Source organism: Giraffa tippelskirchi, chromosome 11 (assembly GCF_054371585.1).
Source record: "Giraffa tippelskirchi isolate mGirTip1 chromosome 11, T2T-mGirTip1v1.2.pri, whole genome shotgun sequence".
NCBI classification, from domain to species: domain Eukaryota; kingdom Metazoa; phylum Chordata; class Mammalia; order Artiodactyla; family Giraffidae; genus Giraffa; species Giraffa tippelskirchi.
In genome coordinates, this window is record NC_137285.1 from 20,802,008 (window position 1) to 20,825,350 (window position 23,343).

At 58.1% G+C, this 23,343-nt stretch overlaps 1 protein-coding gene across 15 annotated transcripts in view; it reads right to left on the reverse strand.

Moving 5' to 3' along the window:
* Positions 1-2,276: 2,276 nt before the first annotated feature.
* NCOR2 (nuclear receptor corepressor 2) overlaps positions 2,277-23,343 on the reverse strand; it is a 235,573-nt gene continuing 214,506 nt past the window's right edge. For 10 of the 15 annotated variants that reach the window (XM_081540412.1, XM_081540407.1, XM_081540405.1 and 7 more), the window contains 17 exons: positions 22,867-23,165; positions 20,707-21,061; positions 19,422-19,643; positions 18,600-18,851; positions 17,552-17,701; positions 17,266-17,415; positions 16,945-17,170; positions 13,803-14,344; positions 12,493-12,642; positions 12,178-12,323; positions 11,484-11,677; positions 10,477-10,626; positions 9,704-9,852; positions 8,229-8,282; positions 5,347-5,571; positions 4,018-4,197; positions 2,277-3,459 (listed from right to left, as the gene is read on the reverse strand). In XM_081540412.1, coding sequence (XP_081396538.1) covers positions 3,278-3,459; positions 4,018-4,197; positions 5,347-5,571; positions 8,229-8,282; positions 9,704-9,852; positions 10,477-10,626; positions 11,484-11,677; positions 12,178-12,323; positions 12,493-12,642; positions 13,803-14,344; positions 16,945-17,170; positions 17,266-17,415; positions 17,552-17,701; positions 18,600-18,851; positions 19,422-19,643; positions 20,707-21,061; positions 22,867-23,165 — 3,626 coding nt within the window. In that variant the 3' untranslated portion in view covers positions 2,277-3,277. The remainder of the gene's footprint in view (positions 3,460-4,017; positions 4,198-5,346; positions 5,572-8,228; positions 8,283-9,703; positions 9,853-10,476; positions 10,627-11,483; positions 11,678-12,177; positions 12,324-12,492; positions 12,643-13,802; positions 14,345-16,944; positions 17,171-17,265; positions 17,416-17,551; positions 17,702-18,599; positions 18,852-19,421; positions 19,644-20,706; positions 21,062-22,866; positions 23,166-23,343) is intronic. The other 5 variants (XM_081540417.1, XM_081540419.1, XM_081540418.1 and 2 more) reach the window with 2 other exon arrangements.

Here is a 23,343-nt window from a genome sequence, read left to right on the forward strand (position 1 = left end):
GAATACAGATTCCCAGGCCTCACCATGAACCTAGAGAATCATTCATATCCACTAGGTGGGGCCCAGGAATCTGCATTCTAACCAACCCCACCCTGAGACACAGGGATACTAGCCAACAACTCTCCCCCACTTTACAAACCACGTTCTTATTTCCCACTGAATCTGATCCTCATGGGTCAGTTCAGCTCAACAGTCACCAGGGGGCTTGGTCAACAATAGGAAGAGAAAAGCAAGAGCCTTGCTCTCCACGGGTTCTGTCCAGTAGCTTGCGGTGTGTTAGCAGAGATCCAGAGGAGAGAGGACATGGGGAGAGACAATGGGTTTCTTGGAGGAGGGAACGACCTAACTGGGTTTTGAAGTGTGTATAAAAGATTCCCAGGGAAATAGGGGTCAGGGAATGGTATGACAGTGTTAGTTGCGCAGTCGTGTCCGACTCTTTGCGCCCCAATGGACTATAGCTTGCCAGGCTCCTCTGTCCATGGGATTCTTCAGGCAAGAATACTGGAGTGGGTTGCCATGCCTTCCTCCAGGGGATCTTACTGACCCAGGGATTGAACCCAGGTCTTCTGCACTGAGGGCAGACTCTACCAGGGAATTAATGCGAACAGCATTTTAAGATGGACCAGTAAGAAAACTGAACCAGAGGGGAGTGGGGTGAACCCTCTGGGGGCTGAGGACTGGCTGGGTGAGCCTGAAAGAGAGGGTGGACCCTCTGTAGGCTCCAGGAAGACTTGAGCTCTCCCTGTGCCCTGCCAACATCCCAGTGTGGGGTCTGTGCTACCGGCCCTGAGAAAACAGAGGTGCCTGGTGATGTCAGTTCTGAGGTTCTGGAGACAGAGGGCTGGCAGAGATGACCCTGTGGCTTGACACTTGTGTTACCCCCCATCCCCACCCCTATGTCACCCTGGTCTGACTACAGCTGAGGGAGGAGCCATGGGATCCTGAGTGACACCAGCATGCTTGGCTCACCCCTGGTGGCTGGTGTGGCCAGCACAACCTGACCCACCCTGGATTTGGTGGCCCAACACTGCCACCTGCCTGTCAGCACCAGTACTGTAGCCCAGGTGCCAGGCTGCGCCCTGTGGGGCTCAAGCCCTCTGTCCACTCCCTTCCACGGCAAAGGTTCTCAGGGTAAATGTGGAGTGCCACCGAGGCTGGGCAGAGTCCCCTGGGGACGCAGACCTCCCCCCATGCCCCGGTCTACACCCTGGGGAGATGGGGTGCTGGGTTGACCACCAGGTTAAAAGTTGGGCTGGAGATGGCAATTTCTCCCTCCAGTGGCCCTGGTTCTCTCCTCTGCCTCACACCCTGAACCCCAATCCCACACGCATGTCCCCTGCAAAGAACTGCAGCCTCTCTGAAGCGCTGGCTCTGCTCCTGAAGGAACATGGCAGGCGTGAGAGCACACAGCTCCCGAGACTGTTTTACCAGAACTGCAAGTCGTTAATCGGCAGGTGTCTCAAGACTCGAGCTGGGAGGGCTGTTCCCTCTTCTGCCTCATATTCAAAGCCAAGGATCTGTTTTCTAACGAGGTGTAGGTGGAATAATTTTTAAAGTATTTATTTATTTGGCTGTGCCGCGCCTTAGTCGGGGCACATGGGATCTTCACTGCCGCGCACAGGCATAGTTGCCCCGCAGCATGTGGGATCTTAGTTCCCCGACCAGGGATTGAAGCTGTGCCCCCTGTGCTACAAGGTGGATTCTTAACCACTGGACCACCAGCCAAGTCTCAGAATAATAACTTTTAAGGTATTTAACAGTTCAGAGCTGATGATGGCTGTCTTGGACACTGTCAGCATGGGTGTGAATTTCTGATACCCTCCTCCCCTCCTCGTGGGTGAAAATTCAATACTCCCACCATGGGTGTGATGGTTCAATGTTCACACACTGATGTCCTTACCGTTGGTATAAATACTTGCCTGCAGAGGAGCCGACTCACTGGAAAAGACCCTGATGCTGGGAAAGACTGAAGGCAGGAGGAGAAGGGGACAAAGGATGAGATAGTTGGATGGCATCCCTGACTCAATGGACATAAGTTTCAGCAAGCCCCAGGAGATAGCAAAGGACAGGGAAGCCTGGATTGCTGCAGTCCATGGGGTTGCAAAGAGTCAGACACGGCTGAGCAGTTGAGCAACAACATTCACCTGCAGATGGGACGAGTCTGGTGAGTCAGGGGACGTGCCCTTGTCCCCCACAGGGTTACACTCCCACCGTCCCATTCTGTGTTGCCCACCCTCCAGGCTGCAGGTCCGAGATAGAGAAGGAGCCTCTGTAACTCGAGTATAATTTGCTTTTTAATGAGAAGAACATGTGTAAATGACAGGACGCCACCGCCGTGCGCAGATGGCGGTCACAGAATACCCATCAAATTCATTCTGCCCAAGGAAGGGAGGAAGGGAGGACACAGAGGGGTAGCTCGGGGCCCGGCAGCCCCCACCCCCCTTGGTCCTGCGGACGATGGGGTCACCAACTGTCGGCCTGCGCACGCCTCTTGAACGGTAAGCAGAGATCGAAAGCACAGCAGCAATAATACTGGGTAAGTCCTTCCTTGCTTAAAACATCTGAATTAATTCATTGAAGGTATCAAAAATATACCCTGTAAACCAATATATCATTTACACCTGCCTTTCCTTCCCGCCGCTGCGGCAATGCTGCATGAACGAAACAGTCCAGTTCCTCGGAGCAGCCGCTTGCCCCAGGCCGCACCTGGCCCTGTCGCCCGCCTGCCTGGCCTGACTCGGTTTCCCGCGGTCTCACCGGCTGGGGCAGCCCCTGGGGCCCGGGGACAAGAGTGCTGGGGCCTGGACAGGGCCCGTGTCCGTCTGTCCAGAGTGCTAAGCGGGAGGGGGGTGGGGGGCGGACGGGGCTGAGGGTGCGGGGGCTGCGAGCTCAGTTTAGACTTTGGTTCCAAATGCGTTAAGGGGGGAGGCAGTGGCGTGGGAGGTGGGTGGTCGTCCTGCTTTGGGTCCCTGGCCGCCCCAGCTGTACGTGTGTGGCTGCCACACACGCCTGCTGCGCCCCCTGCCCGGCCCGGCCCCTCCCCTCCCGAGCACCAGGTAAACATCCCCTGAGTAAGGTCACTGCGCGGGCCAGCCGGGGCGGGAGTCGTAGTTAAGGCTTTAGACAGGCAAGGATGCCGGCTCTGGACGGACGGACGGATGGACGGGTGGGCGCACAGGCAGACTCAGGGGCTCCTTCCTCGGTGCGGGGAGTCGGTGGCCGCCCGCTCCTCGCCCCGCTGCTCCGGCTACTTGCTGCCCCCTCCCCGCTCTGACCGTCACTCGCTGTCGGACAGCGTCTCGTACTGTGAGCAGAGCAGCGGCTTGGGCTCCTCGTCCCAGGCGTGGTGGGGGCCGGCCAGGGGCCCGCTGCCTGCGGGGAGGCCGGGCGGGGGCGGGGAGGCCATGACCCCCGCCTGCAGCCGCATGATCAGGGGGTTGTAGGGGAATGGGGTGGACCCTGCCAGAGAGACCGGGAGAGACGACACGGTGAGCCAGGCGGTCCCTGTGGGCCCCACCCACCTGCCACCCCAGGGCCTCGCCCTCCTGCCTCCACTGCCCCTTCTATCTCCTGAAGGTTCTCAAACTGCCCGCCCAGACTCCCCGCCACCACTCCCACCCCATCCATGCCCGGCAGCCTGTCTTCCAGCCCTGCAGGAGCCTCCTTGCTGCTCCTGCCCTTGCCCCCAGGGCCTGTTTTGCAGCCAAGGGATCTCCTGAACCTCCCCCAGAGACCTCGCACTCACAGAGAAATCGGGAGTAGGGGGCTCCCTTGCAACCCCCCTGCAAATCCACGGGACTGGCCCCTGCCCATGAGCCTCTCTCTTCACTTCCGGAATCCTTCTTCCTCTCTAACTGCGCCCTTGCCCTCCAGCTGGGCCCTTATAGGGAGTGTCCTGACCATGTTCGAGCCTGAGTTTAGCTGGGCAGGGCCCTGGGCGGTTTTCTCAGAACAGGCCTGACCACACGCTCTGCACACGGTCAGTGCTCGAGCAGCTGGCCTGGCCCCCTCGCCCACCTGCGGACGAGGGCCGGTCCTCCCACACGCGGTTGGTGAGTGGAGTCCGGCGGTTGCAATCTCCCTCCGAGTGCACCGAGGAGACGGAGGGTGGCCGGTCCCCAGACGCCAGGCCCGGGGCTGGGGACTTGGCTTTTCGGCTGCTGGGTCTGCCGGAGACTTTGGCCTTCCCACCGCCACCTGCAGGGGGACACACGGAAGGGGCCGTGTTGGACTGTGAGGACAGGTCTCCTACTGTGGGGACTGGAGGATGGGTGAGGCCCTGACCCCCTGCTTCCTGGGCCCCCCAGGGAGGGAGAACAGCAGCTCAGGCCCCTGGGAAGCCAAAGAGGTCAACCAGACGTCCAGACCCAGCCATGCGCCTGGATGTGCAGGGGTTTCTACTGGGGCAGTGGGTAGAACTATGTGCAAAGCCCCCTCAGGCTGCCCCGAGGCCCATCTACCCACTATGGGCTAATACTCCAAGCACAAAGCCTCAGGCCTCTGGCTTGACCCTGACCATGGCCCCAGGACTGTGCTGGGGCCTGGCGGGCTGCAGGCCCTTTGCAGAGAAGCCAGGAGCCCTGAGGCCAGGCCTGGGCTCGTGTTAAGTCCAGAAACTTCCTGGGGCCACAGTGTCCAGGTTAGAAAAATGGCTCAAGCGCTCTCCTTGCCCAGCCCTTGCTCTGATACGTGGAGTGTTGATTAGGGACCCAGGGCTGAGGGCAAGCTGGCCCGTGTGGTTTCCCTAACTCATCTGGGTTTGGGTCTGGCACACAGACCCTGGTCTCCTCCCCATCAGGCCTGAGGGCCAGCCGTGGACACGCATGGTGGCCACCGCAGGCACAGAGCCCACTGGCCTGGTTGCCCATGAGCCCAGGGGTCCCCTCAATCCACACAGAGAAAGTAAGGTCCTCATCCAGCCCGATCGCCCCCAAGGAGACACAAGAGGGGCCGGGACGCGGGCATCCGGGGACCTGTGTCTGGCAGGGTTCGAGGAAGGCGGGGCAGGGCTCGGGCAGTGGCGTGAGTGGTTTTAGAAAAGCGGCAGCTCCTTCGTGCCCAGTGGGCAAAGGTTGACCCGGGGCAACTCGGACACCTGGGGGTGCCCGCCCAGCTTAGGGTTAGCCAACTCCAGGACCACGTCAAACACGCACAAAAAAATCAAGTCACAAGCTCCAAAGCTGGGGGTGGGGGGTAGGAGGGGGGGCGTTGGTCAGAGGAACGTGGAGGAGGAGGAGGAGGAGGAGGAGGAGGAGGAGGCTGCGGGAGGATTAATGACACCAGGGTGGGGACAGACGGGGTGGGCGGGCGGGGCTGGAGGGCCGAGGCGGGAGGAGGCCTGCAGACCTGGCGAGGTGAGTGCGTGTTCGCTCCGTCCGTCAGCAGCGGTTATGGGCATAGCAGCAGCGGGCAGGCTGGCACTGGCATTCAGAGGGTTAAAAGCATTGGCGCTGAGCGGGTGCTCTTCCCACTGATCATATTTACCCATGAGCGCCTTTCTAATAATAGCCTCCAGCCCCATGTTGGTGCTGGCATGCTCCTGCACCGCCTGGCTTCTGCAGGTCATGAGGCCTGGGAGAGAGACACACACACAGAGGGGCCAGGAGGGGGCCAGAGGGGGGAGGGAGAGAGAAGCACAGAGGGAGAGAGGGAGGAGAAGAGAGAATACACAGTGAGCACATTTCGGCAAAGCATCGTTCTGGTTTCCCTGTCTACCCCGCCCGCCCTGGTTTTCCCTGCAGGGCGATGGGGCGGGAGGCCTCCCTCTGACTAGGACCCTGGAGACTCTTAGGGATTCCCGGAGCGGGTGAGGGGGCGAGGTGGGCTTTGGGGAAGTTACATGGACCAAGCCTCACGGCCACTCTGCCCTCTGGGGAGTCGGAAGCCCCTTCTGGCTCCGTAACCCCAGCTGGGGCTGCGTCATTATTTAAAATCCAAGTGGCTTTAAAAACAGGGAGTGGGGTGGAGGGTAGGATCAGAGGTCCCCTTACTGAGGGGAAAGGGCTGCGGGGAAACTAAGCCCAGCCCGAGCGAGTGCTGGGCATGGGGGAGTCCTTCCTTGGTTCCCAGGGTATGCTGGGGAGAGGGACGGGGGGAGGTGACTAGACAGTCCTCCGGCTGCCCCCATCTGGGAGCCCCCAGCCCCCGGCCTGCCCCCCGCCTCCCCCGCAGCTGGGGCCTAACTCTCCTCCCACGCCTTCTCCCCGCCCAGGGAGCCACGAGGAGAAAGAGGTGCAGAGACGGACGGGGAGGGAGGGTCGCAGCCATGCAGTTACCGTGCGTGCGGGGATCAGGGCAGAGCTGGAGACAGTGGCCTGGCCTCGCCCGCCCAGCCACCCCAGCCCACAGTGGTCCAATCAACAGTTGCCCCCCCACAGATCCTTCCAGACACCCACTGAGAAGTCAAGCCAGTTACTCCTCTTTTGCTGTTTACCAGGTTTTCTGACCCTCTCGTGTTTCCTTGTGAACCATCCTAGGGACGTTTTGCAAACCCCGGGGAATGTGCCTCTTTGGGACATTTTGTTGTTGTTGTTAAACCAGACTTTGCTTTCAAAACCGCGGACGAAGCTCTCTGCCTGCCACCAGGCAAAATTTTTCATGAATTTTAAAACTTCTGCTCTGAGCCAACTGTATGATTAGCAAGTCTGGCTGACCCCTGACTCATCTGTAAACTGGACTGCTGGCTCTGTGACACAGCAGCTTCTAAAATCACATTTCTAAAGCAACTATCTGCTGTCCACGTTTTCTTCCTTTTACTTTCAAACTCATTCACAGCCACAGGACCCCTTGACTTTTTTTTTTTTTTCCAAGCTGGGTTTTGGCCATGTTTCATCAGCACTTCAAATAAAAAAAGCCATATCCATCATGAAAAAGCAAATTTTCCAACAGGGTGGAGAGGTGGGAAGAGCATTTATGATCCTACAAACTAAAACACTGGGAAGTGGAAAAAAAACATGTGAGGGATACAGGTCATGATGGTTTCTCGGGAGGTTAGCATCCTACGATCACAGATGAGCCTGACATCAAGGTCATGGATATGTGGTCTGACTGGTGCTTAGTCAGGAAGCTGACCACCGCCAGTCCTGAAGCAGGAGCTAAAGCAGCAGAGACTGGGGTCTGGGGGAAATTCTTTTGTTTGGATTAAACTGCTTCAAAAAAAAAGTTGAATCTCATTTATATACAAGTTTTCACATAAATCTTGGTTGTTGCACATGAATCTCTACATCCACATGCACCTGTATGTCTCAGTGTCTTGGTCAAGGTTTGGAACATTCTGAAAACATCCATTTCTGACCATCTTGTTGTTTCTACCAAATTGCCTCCTCCCTGTTGCCTAAGGCTCAGCATTTAGAGGCCCCGTGGCCCCCTGATAAAATCCAATAGTTGTCTTTTGCTCACCCCATTCCTAGAGCTGTGATGGCCCCCAGAGAAGGTCAATGTGTCCCCCCGTGTCCCCCCGCTACCGAAGATGCACTTGGCAGAGGATCAGTCCCATCTGCTCTGGGCTCAGTTGTTTCATACCAGACACAAGGCCCTTCCCCAAGGCCCCACCCAGTCCTACGGAGGAAGCAGAAATGCACAGTGTGGCCCCTACTGGAGGCTGGGGGATCCAACCCCAACGGCCTTCAAAGCACATCATAGAAGGCTTAAGTTTCAGCTTAAAAACACGTGTGGATTTTACACTCCTCTCAGAATACATCTGTGGTGTTCCCCTAGCCTCCTGGCTGGTATTTTCAAGTAAAACTGATGCTCTATCTATATAAAATGCCCACCTGGACCCCGAGGGCAGCCTGTATGCACACAGGCTAACTCTCCATCCGCAGATTCGAGTCTCCATCTGAGACCCCAACAGACAAGCCGGGTAAATTTCTGGACAGTTGTGTGTGATTCTAACACTGTCCTAAATGCACCAGGAGGCGTCGAAATTGAACTCCAAATAGAGACTCATTGCAGGCCTCCCCCCTCCCCCGCCTCCGGCCTTTTATGTTCATCTGTATCCCCACTGCAAGGTTTGTTTGGACCAGAGGAGGGGACACATTTGAACCAGAGGAGAAACGCCGCTTGTCATCACGGCTACAGCCGATGTGGGGCCCAGAGACCTCCATGACCTCACTCCCGAGTCTCCTCCTGGGTCCAGACACCCAGTGTGACCTCCCCAGGGTGAACAGTGACGGGGGTGGGGTGGGGGGACAGGCACAGGGCTGGCGGCCCCTAGGATGGATGGTTACCTGCTCCGGTGATGGCGGGCATGTTGAAGATCTCTGTCCCCGGCTGGCCGATATCTGGAGGAGGACGATAAGAAGGGTGAGGGCGATGGGCCCACGGATCCTGGAAATCATCTGCCCCGACCCCTCATTGCCCCCGCCACCCGCCCTGCTCCCCCGTCTGGTCTAGGCAAGGTGTGCCAGCCAGGAGCTTGTGCAACGCAGCAGGGCTAGTCTCTGTCCATGGGATTCTCCTGGCAACAATACTAGAGTGGGTTGCCATGCCCTCCTACAAGGGATCTTCCCGACCCAGGGATCGAACTCGTGTCTCTTGACATCTACCTGCACTGGCAGGTGGATTCTTTACCACTAGCACCACCTGGGAGCTTTATGCAATGGGGCAGCACTTGAGAGTCTGTATTTCTTTTTTAAAAAGGCAGCCTGCCACACATAACACCTCACTTGGCTATGTCTTGAGTCTTGGAAGCTCAACTACCCCGTGTGTGTGTGCTAAGTTGCTCAGTCATGCCTGACTCTTTGCGACCCCATGGACTGTAGCCCTTCAGGCTTCCCTGTCCATGGGATTCTCCTACAAATGGACCCTGAGAGCTTGTGTGGAGGTTCTAGCACAGCTAGAGGGGAGCACAGAGCTACTCGTACATCCTTGACCAAAGAGGGGAAGGTCATCCTCTTCAACTGAGCGCACAGCTCTGGGAGGCACACGCGTGGAGCAGTGAGGGGGGAAGGGGACACCCGCCAGTCAGCAAGGTCAGCCGAATCAACCCTGGTGATCAATGGGGTGACAGAGGTCACAGCCAGATGGCCCTGACATCTGAGATTTTGCATTCTGAGTCAGCTCTCAGAGGCTGCTCACCCGCTGGCCGGCGTACTGCACTTGACAAGGTTTTGGACTTAACAGCCTGGGCCAGGGAATGTCTGCAAGGTTGTGACACCAGCCCCAGAAAAAGAAAAGGCTCTGCAAGGCCCTCGAGCTCCCCCCAACTAAAGAGCTCTTTGAGGCTAGGGATGTGAGGACCCTTCATTCATTGGTTTACCAGCTCATAGGTTCTCATAGGTTCTCATAGGTTCTCTCATAGAGCATCTGTTACGGGCCGGGTGCTGTGCTAACAGGGGTGGGGAGCTGAGCTAAGACTGACATCCAGGAACCACATAAATAGGGGAAAATCACAAATGTGAGGAGCTCTGTGAATGGGAGACTCATGGAGCCCTTGTATGAGCGTGACCCCAATCTCTGGTGCCCAGCGTGAACTGGCCCATTCATGCAAATATTCCCTAAGAGCCCCCTGTGTGCTGGGCCCATTCTGGGTACTGCATTCTGTGCCACCAGATACCTACAGCAAAAAGAGAGACCACCCCGGGCTCCTTGAACATGAGGTGACGGGATAATGGGAGAGGTGGTCGGAAGGTCCACCTGGTTGTGCTGGCCCCCAGCCCCACCCCGCTGTCATCCCACTCCTGGGGAGCGGTGGGCCCCTTACTGTATTCTGGCTCGTTCCGGTTGTGGGTGTTCAGCTTCTTATTGATCTCCTGTTTCTTAGATTTGACCATGGCCGAGTTGCTCTCGGTCAGCTTGCTGAAGAACGCCGGCGGCTGGCTGGTGTTGCCTGGAGATTTGGAGCCCATCCTGCTGCGAGGACAGACATCCCAGGTCAGTTCACTTGGCGCTGAGCTTGCACACCCTTGATGACGGGGCGCTCACCACCTGAGCTGCCTTAGAAATTCAGAATGATGCTTCTCCTACCCCCGAGCCTGCTTCCTCGGTCTCTTAGGGACTATGTCTCCTGAAATCTCCTACCCTTGGGCTCAGGGTATCTCTGGAGAGCCCCAGCTGTCCTGGGGGGCCATACTTGTCTGCCTGCCACAGCCAGACGCCCAGAAAAGGGCTTGGGGAACCAAAATGGGCTCAGATCACACCTTCCTCTGAGATCAGGGGGCTTTTTTCTCTGCCTCCATCCCACCCCTTGGTCCAGCACATTTAGCTCTTTAAATCTCAGATTCTCAAGTGTCGGCAACAGGGGCCCAGCCTGAGCTGAGAGACCCCAGCCTGAGCTGAGAGACCCCAGTCCAAGACTCTGGAAGCTGCCATGGAGGTCTCCCAAGTTTCAATCTTGTTTAGTAGGTCTGAGGTCCTCAGTTGCACCCCGAGGCCCTTGTGAAGCCCCCAATTGCACAGCGGTGGACCGAGGCCACAGGTGGGCAAGGGCCATATTCCTGAGCACCCCAGGAAGGGGAGGGGCCGCCGAGAAGATACCTGGGCTCCGCTTGCTCCCCGTCCCGGTACAGCAGCGGGTACATGGTGCCCCGCGGATGCCCAGGCTCCACCATGCCCTCTGGCGGGGACACAGGTTCGATACCATCCTCGCCACTGCCCAGGGCTGATGTCTTGCTTGGCTCTGGAGACCTGGGTGGAGAGAGGGTCCCAGCGGTGGTCAGAGCTCTGAGCTCTCCCCCTCAAAGAGGGTGCACCCTTCCCTCCACTCCCCTGCAAGCCCTGACTCACTCTAAACCAGTGCTTAGCACACTTTTCCTATAAGGGGCCAGATAGTAAATATTTCAGGAGTGATGGGCCAATTGTGGTCTCGGCTGCATTCTTCTTTGTTTAAAAAGAATAACCCTTTAAAAATGTAAAACCATCTTCAGCTCATAGACTGTGCAAGAACAGGCTATGGGTGGGATTTGGCCTGTGGGTGGCACTTTGTTGAACCCCTGCTGCACCCCCACACCAGGGACCCCACTGTTCCCCCAAAGACATCCTGCCATCTCCTTTCCTCTGTGTGCCATCCTGAATGGCTCCCTCATCTTAGTGGAGGGCCCTCAGGGGGGCCCTCCCCTCTCCTCTCTGACCTGGGGCCCCTAGGGGTAACCAGGAGTGTGAAGTGCTTGTGTGCCTGCTAGGAGGCTGCTCTCACATCACACAGCTCTGTTTCGAATCCCAGCTCCGCCACTTAACTGGCTGCGTCCCTGTGAGCAAGTGAGTTCACTGCTCCATGCCTCAGTTTCTTCATCTGTGAAATGGGGTAACACTGCCTACACTTCCTGAGGCTGTGGGAGGATCCTGCTTGACGTATGTGAAGGGTTTAGCTCGGTGCCTGGAACCCCCACAGAATGTAGTGTACGTATCAGCTAGGGGTCCAGCTGCTCTGTGACCTTGAGCCAACTTCCCCACCTCCCTGAGCTTCACCCTTCCCGCAGCAGACGTCTAACAAAGCTCCTCAGTGGGGACCAGCAAGGGACACCCTGTCTCCCATTCCTACTCACCTCTTGCCCCCTTCACTGTGGGGTGAGCCACGGGCCTGGGCACCGTGGTCCGGGGGTGGGAGGTAGAGGTCGCTGGGTGGGCGGCGAAGGTCCAGGACAGGGCAGCTGGCTCCGGGGAAGGAGTAGAGGGGGGCGGGGAGGGGCGCGCTGAGCTGCTGCGGATGGTGCCGCGTGTAGTCTTGCGTGATGACCTCCTGCAGGCCAAGGATTGGGGGAGACATGAAGGGTCAGGTGCCAGCCAGCTGCCAGAACCTTCCAGATGGGGTGAGGGCTGAGCTGAGCTTTGGGGGCAGAACCCTGGGGCATGGTCCTCAGCTCCCTGGGAGCTTTGAGCCTGCCCACAGCAGCTCAATGCCCCCAGGTGCGTGGGGTGAGGCCAGAGGTCACCAACTGGGCCCCAAGATGGGTCGGATTCAACTGGCCAGCGTGTGTGAGGTATGGATCGTGGATGGGCTTGTGCACCTGATGCCCCATCAGCGGAGGAGGAGGCAGGGACAGCTACAGCACCTGAGTTGGAGACTCTGGGACACCCGGCATGATGTGCCCTTGCCAACCCCCAGATCCCTGGTTTGCCCCCCACCCCCACCCAGGACTTAGTTTACCCATCAGAGGACTTGTGGACCCTCCTCCCCTCCCTTTCTCGGGACCTAGTCCCGCCCCAGGTGCAAAGGCAATGACGAGGCAGGGTAGTTACACTGATGTGCTGTGCCAGGGTGACCACCCGCTGGTGACCTTTGACCCCCGGGGTGGTCTGGAGCAGCGGGCTGGACGATGGCTGGCTCTCGGGCAGCGGCCGCAGGTGTGGGAGGTGTGCCGCCTCGCCGCTGAGCTTCCCCGGACCTGCAGGCAGAGCAGGGCTGGTCAGGGCGTGGCCGGGATGGGCAAGGCTGGTGGCCCCCCAGGGCTGCCGTCCTCAGATCCCGGCTCCACCCTTTGAGCTGAAACACGGGGCCGACTCCACCACCTCCGAGTGCCTGGGCCTCCCGGTCTGTGCGGCGCCGGGCCCCACCTGGCTGCTTATGCCGCAGGTCTCCCTCCAGGTGGCTCTTGTCGAGCTCCTCCAGGTGCTTGGGGAGCCCCTTGTCGTGGGTCAGGCTGGGCGAGCTCACGGGGCTCACGGGCTCCACCCCGTCGGGGCTGTAGCTGCCGCCGTGGTAACCTGCAGCCGGGCGAGGCCCTGAGTCAGGCCAATGCCAGGGCCAGGGCTGCCCTTCCCAACCCGCCCCTCCACGCTGGATGGGTCCCCCCACCGGGCCAGAGGCGGGGAAGATTTGGGCGGACGGAGAGCGGGGGTGAGCCGGCGTGAGGGCCGCTGGCCAGGCAGGGGTGGGGACATGTCGGGAAAGGAGGGCGAGACAGTACTGCAGAGAGAGGTGGACGGAGAAGAAAGGCAGAGAAGGAGACACACAGGCAGGCTGGTGGAGGGAGAGGGAGAGAGACGCAGGGAGAGTGAGAGGCGGACAGCAACAAGGTGGGGAAAGGGGGACAGAGACAGACCCAGCCGCTGGGGGCCGGGGGTGGGCACTGAGATGGGGCAGGATGAGTTTCAGGGAAGGGAGTGTAGAGGCAGCGCATGGGTGGGGAGGGTGTGAGGTCAGTGTGGCGGCGAGTGACACTCAGATCCCAGGGCCCCCCCCACAGCCCCCTCTCCAGCACAGAGGAGCCCTGAGCTGGGGCTGGAGGCGGGAGACAGGCACAGAAGACTCCCCTCTTCCCTGGGGAAGCAGGCTGGTGGGTCGGTAAGGGAGACACAGGGCCCGGGGCCCAAGCATCCCCAAGACCCCCTCACAACCTGGGCGGAGGACGCAGGGGCCAGGTTCCCAGCTCCTCCTGGGAAGCGGGGGGCGGGGTGCTCCTCTTTCCTCCCTGACGTCCCCCCCACTGTACGCCTCAGGGAAGTGGGGCGGGGTGGGGGAGGCGTCCTCCCAACCACACACAGCAGCAGGCAAAGGCGTAGGCCTGCGCCTCTCCGCAGCCCCGTTCCCCAGACAAAGGTGCAAAGGGGGAGATGGGAGGCGCGGCTGGAGTCAAAATCACAGATCCATTCATTAAAGGAAAAAAAAGCGAAAATCCAAAAGAAAAAAGAAAAATCATGATAAAAACGATGTGCAAATGATGAGGTGCTCCCCCCTCTGATCAGAGGGGTGGGTAGGCGCAGCTTGAGGAATCATCAGAGCGTGCAATCGACGAAGACGAGTTTCAAAACAAAATACCAAAACCAACAAAAAATGGGGGGAGGGGAAAAATAAAAAGCAGAGATCTGAAAATATCTTTAGGCCACAAGACGGGGTGGGTGGGCGGTGGGGCCGGAAGTCTTACCATCGCGAGGGGAGTCGTTGGCCAGCGAACCTCCTTCTCGCGGCCCTTTATCGTGAGCAATTTGACGCATGATTATCGCGTCTATGAAGGTAGCCGCTGTCAGGGTGGTCTTACCCAGAGAACGGAGTTCCAATTCCTGGATGGAAAAGGGTTTACTTTGAGTCTTTTCTCGGTGCAGGTCCGCGGCCGAGGCGGGTGGTGCCGGCTGGTCCGGGCTGGCGTGGTGGGATGCGAGGCTCTTCGCTGGGGCGCGGGCGATGGCCGCGTGGCCGGAGCCGGAGGGCGCCAGGGGACGGGGCTCGGAGCCCTTGCCGGGGGAGGAAGCGGGCTCCAGCCCGGCGCGGGCCGGAGGCTTGGCGAGGAACGTGTGGCCAGCGTCCGCGCGGGGCCGCTCGGGCCGGGCAACCCGAGGGGCCTCCTTAGGCAGCAAGACAGGCTCTATGAGGGTGGGGTAGACCCCGTCGAGAGTGCCGCCCAGCGGGCAGTGGGTGGCGGGTGGGAATGTGGCAGCTGGGCGGACAGGCGAGGAGGTGGAGGTGGACCTGGGGGAGGAGAGAGGGAGGGTCAGCGGCTGCAGGAGCCACAGCTGGGGCCCATGAGGCCGAGGCAGGGTCACCCCCTCACTATGACACCCTGAGGGGTCGCCACTGCCCGGAATAGCTCCCACGTTCCCCAACGTTCTCAGAATAAACCCTCCCAACTGTGGTCTGCGAGACCCCATGCCACAAGGCCTCACCTACCCCATCCATCCATCCATCTACCCATCCATCCATCCATCTACCCATCCACCCATCCATCTACCCATCCACCCATCCATCCATCCATCCACCCATCCATCCACCCACCCATCCATCCATCCATCCATCCATCCATCCATTCATCCATCCACTCACCCATCCATCCATTCATCATCCCATCAACCGCAAACCTGTTACTGAGCACCTACTATGTCACGCTCTGTTCTAGACAGCAGGGATATGACAGTGCACAAAAAAGACAAAAGTGCCTTATGTTCAAGGTGAGGAGACACACTACATACAGGCTCATATATATCCCGCTCATGATAAATTAAACTCCTATTATTGTGGCAATTGCTTGAAGGTAACAATTCTGGGTAGAAAACAAGGAAACAGCAAGGGAGCTCTCAGTTATGGGTTGGGGAGGTGTCTCTCTGAGGGGCTGGCATATGAGCTGGAGAGGAAGTGAGCGAGCCTGTGAAGAATCAGAACGCCAAGGGCAAAGGCCCTGAGGGTAAGCCAGGGTGAGTGGTTAGAGGAAAGGGCAGGAGCGCCCTGTTCTTCCACCTCAGCCACCACGGGCCACACAGGGCTCCTTGCTGTCTTCTCTGCCCAGAGTGCTCTCCTCACTCCAATGGGGCTGGAGCCGGCTATTCGAGAGTCCCATGCCTCTTCCTTCAGGCAGCCTTCCCTGATTGCTGACTTGGTCTAGACCATAAGCCCTAAGAGGGCAGGGCTTGCATCCCCATGTCCCCCATACCCAGCACAAAGCAGGAGACCCACTGCAAGCCCACCAGGAGGAAGAAATGCACAAATGCACTCCCTCTGACCTTCAAGGGCTAGAATAATTATCCCCATGTTGCAGATGAGGAAACAGGCTTGGACATGAGCTGGCCCGACTCTCTCTCTCGTTGGCCTCTCTCTCTAGTCCAATGTTTCCATGAGGAAGTCTTTCACTAGCCCTCACCCTCAAGGCGGAGAAGGCAATGGCACCCCACTCCAGTACTCTTGCCTGGAGAATCCCAGGGACGGCGGAGCCTGGTGGGCTGCCGTCTATGGGGTCGCACAGAGTCGGACACAACTGAAGCGACTTAGCAGCAGCAGCAGCACCCTCAAGGGTCTTCCTCAGCTGTCACTGGGGAAGGCCTTGATGTTCCTGCTCCAGCTTCCCCCACTGTCGCTGGTGGGAGCTCATGTCTGGGCACTGCTCTTCGAGTCAGGTGTTCCTGTTCTGTGAAACTGCTGGGACCTGACTCGGAGGACAACAAGACGATGCTTCTGGTAAATGATGTTGTCATTTTTTGTAATTGGAATTGTGGTGGGGAGGGCGTGATTTAGAGCAGCCAAATGCCGGGAGACTTGCCCAGAGGGAAGCTTCATTTTGGAAGAAGCAGCTGCCTCCACACAGGTCCCTGGGCAGGGAGGGACCCTGGGGAAACTCCTGCCCCCATCAGGCAGCTCAGTCCACAGGCCTTGGGCAGCGGTAGGAGGTGGGTCACCAGCGGGGACTCGGGCCTGTTGTGATAGGAAGTGGACTCCGGGGACCAGACACATCTGGGACCTCTGCAGGTTCTCCGGTCTCCAGCGAACTTCTGGACTTCGTCCAGACAAGAGGCACCAGATCTCCTCCTCCCTGTGGGGCTCTGTTGAATCCTTGGAGGAGCGGGAAAGCCTCTCCTCACAGCCCTCACCCTGTCTCTCCCTCTCTGCTCCACAGACTCCATTCCTGAACTTGACAACCTACCCAGCTACTCACCTATCCACCCACCCAACTCACCATCCACCTACTTATCCATCTATCTACCTACCCACCCAACTATCCATTCATCTAGTCTGCCATCCATCCGGAGAAGGCAATGGCACCCCACTCCAGTACGCTTGCCTGGAAAATTCCATGGACGGAGGAGCCTAGTAGGCTGCAGTCTATGGGGTCGCCAGGGGTCAGACATGACTGAGCGGCTTCACTTTCACTTTTCACTTTCATGCATTGGAGAAGGAAATGGTAGCCCACTCCAGTATTCTTGCCTGGAGAATCCCAGGGACGGGGGAGCCCGGTGGGCTGCTGTCTATGGGGTCGCACAGAGTCGGACATGACTGAAGCGACTTAGCAGCAGTAGCAGTAGCAGCCATCCATCCATTGCCCACTGACCCACCTACTCACCTGTCATCCATCCACATAAGTGGACAATATCCACTTATCCAAATCAATTACTACCCACCCATCTAACTGAATCACCCATCAATTTACCTCCTCACCCACCTCTCTGCCCACCCATCCTCACCCTCCCATTTATCCCTGCCCCATTGGTACCCTTGCACATCCCTCCACCTGTATCCAGCGACCAGCACCCCCTTCTCGCCCCTGCCCATGGGCCTGTCCCCTCCCCTGTGCCAACCTGGCCCACCTCAGGACCGTGGGAGTGCTGGGCTCCACGGAGGTGATGATGCTCTTCATGCCCGTGTTGTGCAGCACGCTGGGCCTCTGCTGGATGGCGTCCTGGGTCCGCGGTGAGATGGGCGAGTGCTGGTGGGCGTGGGAGTGGGAGGCGGGGCGGCTGCTGCTGCCGCCCCCACCCCCGCCGCTGCCTCCGCCGCCGCTGCCACCACCACCGCTGCCGCTCTGCTCCGTACCTGGCAGAGACAAGCTGTGCTATCAGAGACCTGGTGCGGCTGCGAGGACCCCACCCCCGCCCCTGGGGCGCGCGCTGGGGGCTCGGCTGTCCTACCGGGTCTCCAGATGGGCGCGTGCTCTACTGTGGTGGTGGACGTGAGGATGGACTTCTCCCGCTCGCGCTCACGCTCCCGATCACGCTCCCGTTCCCGCTCCCTCTCGGTCGAGGACGTGGCGGTGGGTTTTGTCAAGTGAGTGGGGCCTCCTGGAATCCCAAAGGCCTGCGGCTCAGCGCCCCAGGAACAGGAAGCTCCCTCACCACCCCGACTCATCTTCCAGGATGGAACAGAGAAAGCAAGGCATCTGCCCAAGGAGACCCAGCACTGGGGTGGGGGCATCACCTGGGGAGAGTGGAGAGCTGCTGAGCCGGCTACTGAAGTGCTGGGGTGCGGTGGGGAGGTAGGCGAGGCGGTCCATGGCGGTAGCTGGCGTGCCTGGTGTTGGGGGCACCAGCACAGGCAGGTGTGGCACTTGAGACAGGTCGATGATGCCTGTGAGAGACGAGGTGGGGCTGGGGGCTACAGCCACGTGGGGAGGAGAGGCGCCAAGCTGCCTGCTGGCAGGAGTGCCCCACCCGGTGGAGCACCACACACCCTCTGAGAAGCAGCACCGCCAGGTGCTCCCTCCTTGGTCCATGCCCGAGGTCTGAATGCCAGCTGCTCACCGCCCCTCCTCCCTTTGCTCCCAAGCCCTGAAGTAGACATAGCTTGCAGGTGGCACCACTGCATACACTGCTGTGCCCCTTTTGCCTGTGACCCAAGGCCACCAGTTGCTTGTATTCAATCCTCACTGTTGGAAATACCTAGTGTGACCAGTTTTAACAACTGGACCCTTACTAGGACTTGGTTGTTCCAAAAGAACATTCCAGAAGTGTTTCTAGAGAGCGTAATATTCATGTGCAAAGTAACCACAGGCTGGTTGCTCATCAAGGGAACCAGAAGTTCAAACAGCCTTCCATTTCCATGTGTTTTTTTTCAAAGGATGCATACACCAGCAGGATACACAGGCACATGCACAGCCTGTGTGTCATCCAGGATGCAACCACACACAACGCTACACCACTGGCAGTGTGGTGGTTAAGACATGGGCTTTCATTGCCGTGGACCTGGGTTTGATCCCTGGTTGGGGAACTAAGATTCCACAAGCCGCGAGGTGCAGCCAAAATATATTAATAAGTTAAAATAAACCACCCGCTGGGTCTGTGTGTGCTCTCAGCAAGGTGACACCACCCAGGCCTCTAAGGTGACCACTCTCAGCAAGGACAGGTGTACAGGCGTGGGCACACACGTGTCCTGTGCTTTCAGGAACCTGGGCAGACCAGGGATAAGGCCGATTCTGGGTAGAGGGTCCTGCCCACCCGTGTGCCTGGCAGCGCCCTGCCCCACCCACCTCGCGGGCCGGTGGCGTAGTTGAGGGCCAGCGAGGACTCTCGGGGCGACAGGCCCCTCAGCATGTCGGCTCGCTGGGCCATGGCGGTGGCTGCATTGTGGTGCATCTGCTGCGAGGTGATGTAGTCATTGATGATTGTCTGGCGGTTCTCCAGTGCCGCCGTGTCGGGGTAGCCGCGGATGAGGTAAGGCGGGTACAGGTGTGGGTAAGTGGGGTTGGGAGCCAGGTGCCGGGGCAGGTAATAGGCAGCGGCTGCCAGAAGAAGGGGAATAAGTTCAGGCCGGCCCACACCTCGGCTATGAATGCCCCTCTGCCTGTCTTAATGCCCCCACAGCTTCTCCCAAACACTCCCACAAAACAGAATTGAGAGCCTCAAAATAGAAAAACCGTTGCTCCTCAACATACATGAGGGTGCCTCTTATTGATAATATTCTTGGGATGAAAATTCACCCAAACACAGGGTATCCGAAATGTGGGTCACAAAAATACCTAAGGGCTGTGTCCTTTTACACAGATTTTCAGATCATGTCTGGGAAATGCACACCCTTGAGCCCTCTTTTGATACATTTACAATTTTCAAGGTGCTGATAAGTCTCGCAGTTAAAGAAAACCATTGAAAAAATGTTTAACCCAGCACGTCCCTGAGACCCTCCAAGAGAAATTCTTTCTCACCTCAACTGCTGACATGACTGCAACGTTGGGTCCCTCCCTCTACCCGCCCCGCATGCCTCAGTTTCTCCTTCTAGTGGAGCCTAGTTGATGCCTGAGAAGCCCTTGGGCTGACACTGATGCTACAGGGCTCCTTGGGTCTGGGACAATCACCTGCATCCAGGGGGATTCCTCGGGGAATGGAGGTGGGGTCGAAGGCCAGCGGGATGTGGCCGCGGTACAGGTCCACGCCGCTCACCCCCCGGAGCAGGTGCTCGTAGGGAGAGATGGGGTGGGGGTGGTGCTCAGGCACACCGCTGTGCGGGGACTTGGCGATCTCCCGGGGCGTGGATGTCAGCTTTCGGTCCTGGGATGCCTTGCTGGACGAGAGACTGCCTGTGGGGATGAGCCGGGTGCAATGGTGTCGGACCTCAGACACGGGTGTCCCACCCCCTACATGGGGGCTGCTGAAGCTAGTGCTTATGGGAAATCGTTTGAGGGTAGGGTCTCTGGGGTCCCAGGAACCAGGCCTCTTTGTCCACCCATTTGCCTCTAGTTCATTTGTCCTTTTATTTACTCATTCACTCATTTGCTTCTACTTTTCATTCTTTTAAAAAGCTCATCCATTCTTCTGTTCCCTTTTCTGCTCATTCAATCAACCAAAAATATTTATCATGTGTCTACGATATGCCTAGTACTTTCTAAGAGCTGGGGCTCCCCCACTGAACAAAACAGGAACACCCTGGCCCCCATGGGGCTGACATTCAGTGTAGGAGGCAGATGATCAACTAGCCATCAAAAAAGAATTTCAGAGTAGTAAATGCTCTGAAGAAAAATTTAAACTGTGACAGAATGTGAGCAGAATAGTGAAGGGCTATGGTGACCGTAAGAAACCTCCCTGACAATGTGACATTTGAACAGAGTCCTGAAGGGCAAAAAGAAACCAGTTAGGTAAAGATCTGAAGGGGAGAGGGTGCATTTCAGGCATAGGGGAAACTGCACGTGCAAAGGTCCTGAGCAAAGAAAGCTGAGTGTGGTCAAGTAACCGTGAGATAAAGCTGTGAGATAGAAAGGCGGGTGGAGCCAGATCCTGAATGGCCATGTCGGAAAAATGGTGATTTTTTTTTTCCCCCTAAGAGCAGTGAGAAGTCACTAGAAAGATTTAAGCAGAACAGTGGCATAAGTGATGTAAATATTTCAAAAAAGTATTCTGGCTGCCGTTTTGGGGAGCAGATTATAGCAGCACAAGAGAGTAGTCAGGAAAGCCAGGTGGACTGGAGGCGGCAGGGAGATGCAGAGAATTCTGAGGATGGTTTGAGGCAGAATCCACAGGTTTGGCAGGTGGGCTGGATGTGGTGGCCCTGAGTATGCTCCAGAGCTAAGGAGTGGATGGTGAGAGATTAGAGCCCATGGCGGCCCCGCCCCCACCCAGCCTCTCCTTGAGCCCTGCCCCACGCACCCTCCTGCAGGCGCGGGGTGGGCTCCCGTGTGGTCACTGGTGATCCGCGGGGTAGGTGGCCGGCGAAGGGCGCCGCGTGGTCCTCGTAGGTCAGGGGGCTCTGTCGCGGCTTTCCCAGCTCAGGCACAATGACCGGGGCCCCCCGAGTGATGGAGCCCCCTGAGCTGCTGACGGCACCCGACCGGCTCTTCAGGCTCTCCTCGTAGCAGGCGCGCTCCAGTGCCCGGGTGTCGGCCATCACGTCCAGCGGGTGCACAGCCGGGAACGTCCGGCCCGGACTGCCGATGATGGAGCGCACGTCGTGCTTTTTGGAGCCAGTGGAGGACGTGCTGGTGTCATACTTGAGCGGGGTGCCCTGGGTGGGGGGAAGGGGGAGGGAAGGGGGGTGTGACCACCTGCGGAACAACCTCTCTGAGCCTCAGTTTCTCCGCTATGAAATGGGAGAGACATCTCACGCTTCAGGGGCAGGGGTGAAGGGCTTTGCTAAGCCTAAGATGAGCCCACCTGCCCTTGCCCTGCCCACCCCTGGCCCCCAGAGCAACCTTGGGGGCTGCAGAAGGAGGCACAAAGTGCAGAGGTCAGCCCTTACTGGAGCAAGTGGGGGACCCTTGGTTGGCCCTTGGGGTTTGCTAGAAAGAAACTTAACAACCCCATGAGGGCAAATGCCTTCTTTCCATCAGTCTGGGACCCTCCTTGACCCACCCAAAGCCAAGCCAGAAAATCCAGCCGTAAAATCCAGTTCCACCACCCTGAGGTTCAAGTCTCAGAGGTCAGGGCTGAGGTTATGTCTGCTCCTGAGCCAGAAAGGGCCGCTGAAGGAACAGGGATCATGGATGAGACTGCAACCTGGCTGCCTGGGAGAAGACGCCCCCTGTCTAAGCAGGCCTGGGAAACCCAGGACACAGTGGGCTGGCTCTGCAAGTAAGAGAAGTCTGCTTTTATTCAGGAACGTTTTACTTATTTTCTTAAGAAGGGGAAATGCCTTCATTTTAGAAAGAATATTCTAGAATCAGACTGGCCTCCCTTTTGGATCTATAGTGGACTCTTGCCAGTGACTCCACAACTGCCTGGAGGCTGAGGGCCAAACCCGACCCCTGGCCTTCGACGGCCTTCCCACCGCTCCTGCCTTCTCCCTAGGCGCTTCTGAGCCTTGAATCAACTGTGAGGCCCCCTGGACACCTCCCTACCACCTCTCAGTCATGCAGTTCCTCATGGAGCTCATTCTCCTTCCTTGTTCACATCTCTGACCCTGTGAAGAGACAGTGGCCCTTAGGGCCTCTAAGGGACCAGCTCCTCACAGAGTCAGAACTCATCTTCCCCTTACAGGCTGGGGCTTCTGGGGGTCCCAGTGCCACAAGCAGTGGTTAGTTGCAGGGGTGGGGTGGGGATGCAATCTGCTGGAGGAGGCCAAGATGCAAAGATGTTACAGATATAAAGACAACTGATTTGAGACTCACAATGGCCATTTACTTGCTGTGTGACCCCGGACAAGTTGTTTAACCTCTCTGAACCTGTTTACTCACCACTAAAATGGGGACACCTCACAACACTGTTGTGAGGGATACATAAGTCATGATGCCAAGTGCTCAGGCAGTGTGCGCCTGGCTCACACTTACGGTGCAATCAAGCTTTATCACACCTAGCTCTGGGCTCTCAGCAAGCTTCTTGACCTCTCTGGGCCTCAGTTTTTCCATCCAAAGAATGGGGGTGATGGGTATGACTTCATGCTCAGACGCTTCAGTCGTGTCCGACTCTTTGTGACCCTATGGACTATAGCCTGCAAGGCTCCTCTGTCCATGGGATTCTCCAGGCAAGAATACTGGAGTGGGTTGCCATGCCCTTCTCCAGGGGATCTTCCCAGTCCAGAGATCAAACCCATGTCTCCTGCATCTCCTGCATTGCAGGCGGATTCTTTACCCACTGAGCCACCTGGGAAGCCTGGGTATGACTCTCCTGGGCTATAAATACAACTGAATGAGGTCATGAGTATAATATAAAGCCCCTGGTATGGACTGTGGAATGGATGTAATAACAGCTCAGTAGTGAGCAGCTGTGTGACCTTGGGTGTGGCACTCAACAAGTACGGGTCTCAGTTTCCCCATTTGTAGGGGCCAGATTCATGCCTATCGGTATCCTCTGCCCCGACCTTGGTCCCCGTACCTGCGTGATGGAGCCCTCCTTGAGCGGCCGGGGGGCCAGGGGCAGCTCGGGTGTGCGCCGCAGCTCCTCCCGTGGAATCTCATGGATGGAGCGGCCGGCCTCCTTCACTGTCGCCACCAGGCCCTCGTGGGCCGGCTTCAGCTTCAGGGGACCCAGGGCCTCCAAGGGCCGGGCCTTGTAGGCCTCAGCCAGGTCCCGAGGGGGCGGAGGTGGCGGTGGTGGCGTGCCCTCGCGCTTCAGGAGCTTGGCCTCCCGGCGCTGGTAGTCTTCCTGGGCCTCCACGTAGGACCGTGGGATCCCTGCCAGGGAGGAGGGGGAGCTGACCCATGTGCACTTGCCTCCCACCTTGCTCATCCTAACCTGGGGCCTCCACACTGGCAGATTCTGAAGCCTGACTACCTGGGTTCAAGTCCTCACTTGCTATATGACCTTGAGCACATGACTTGACCTCTCTGAGCCTCAACTTCTTCATTTATA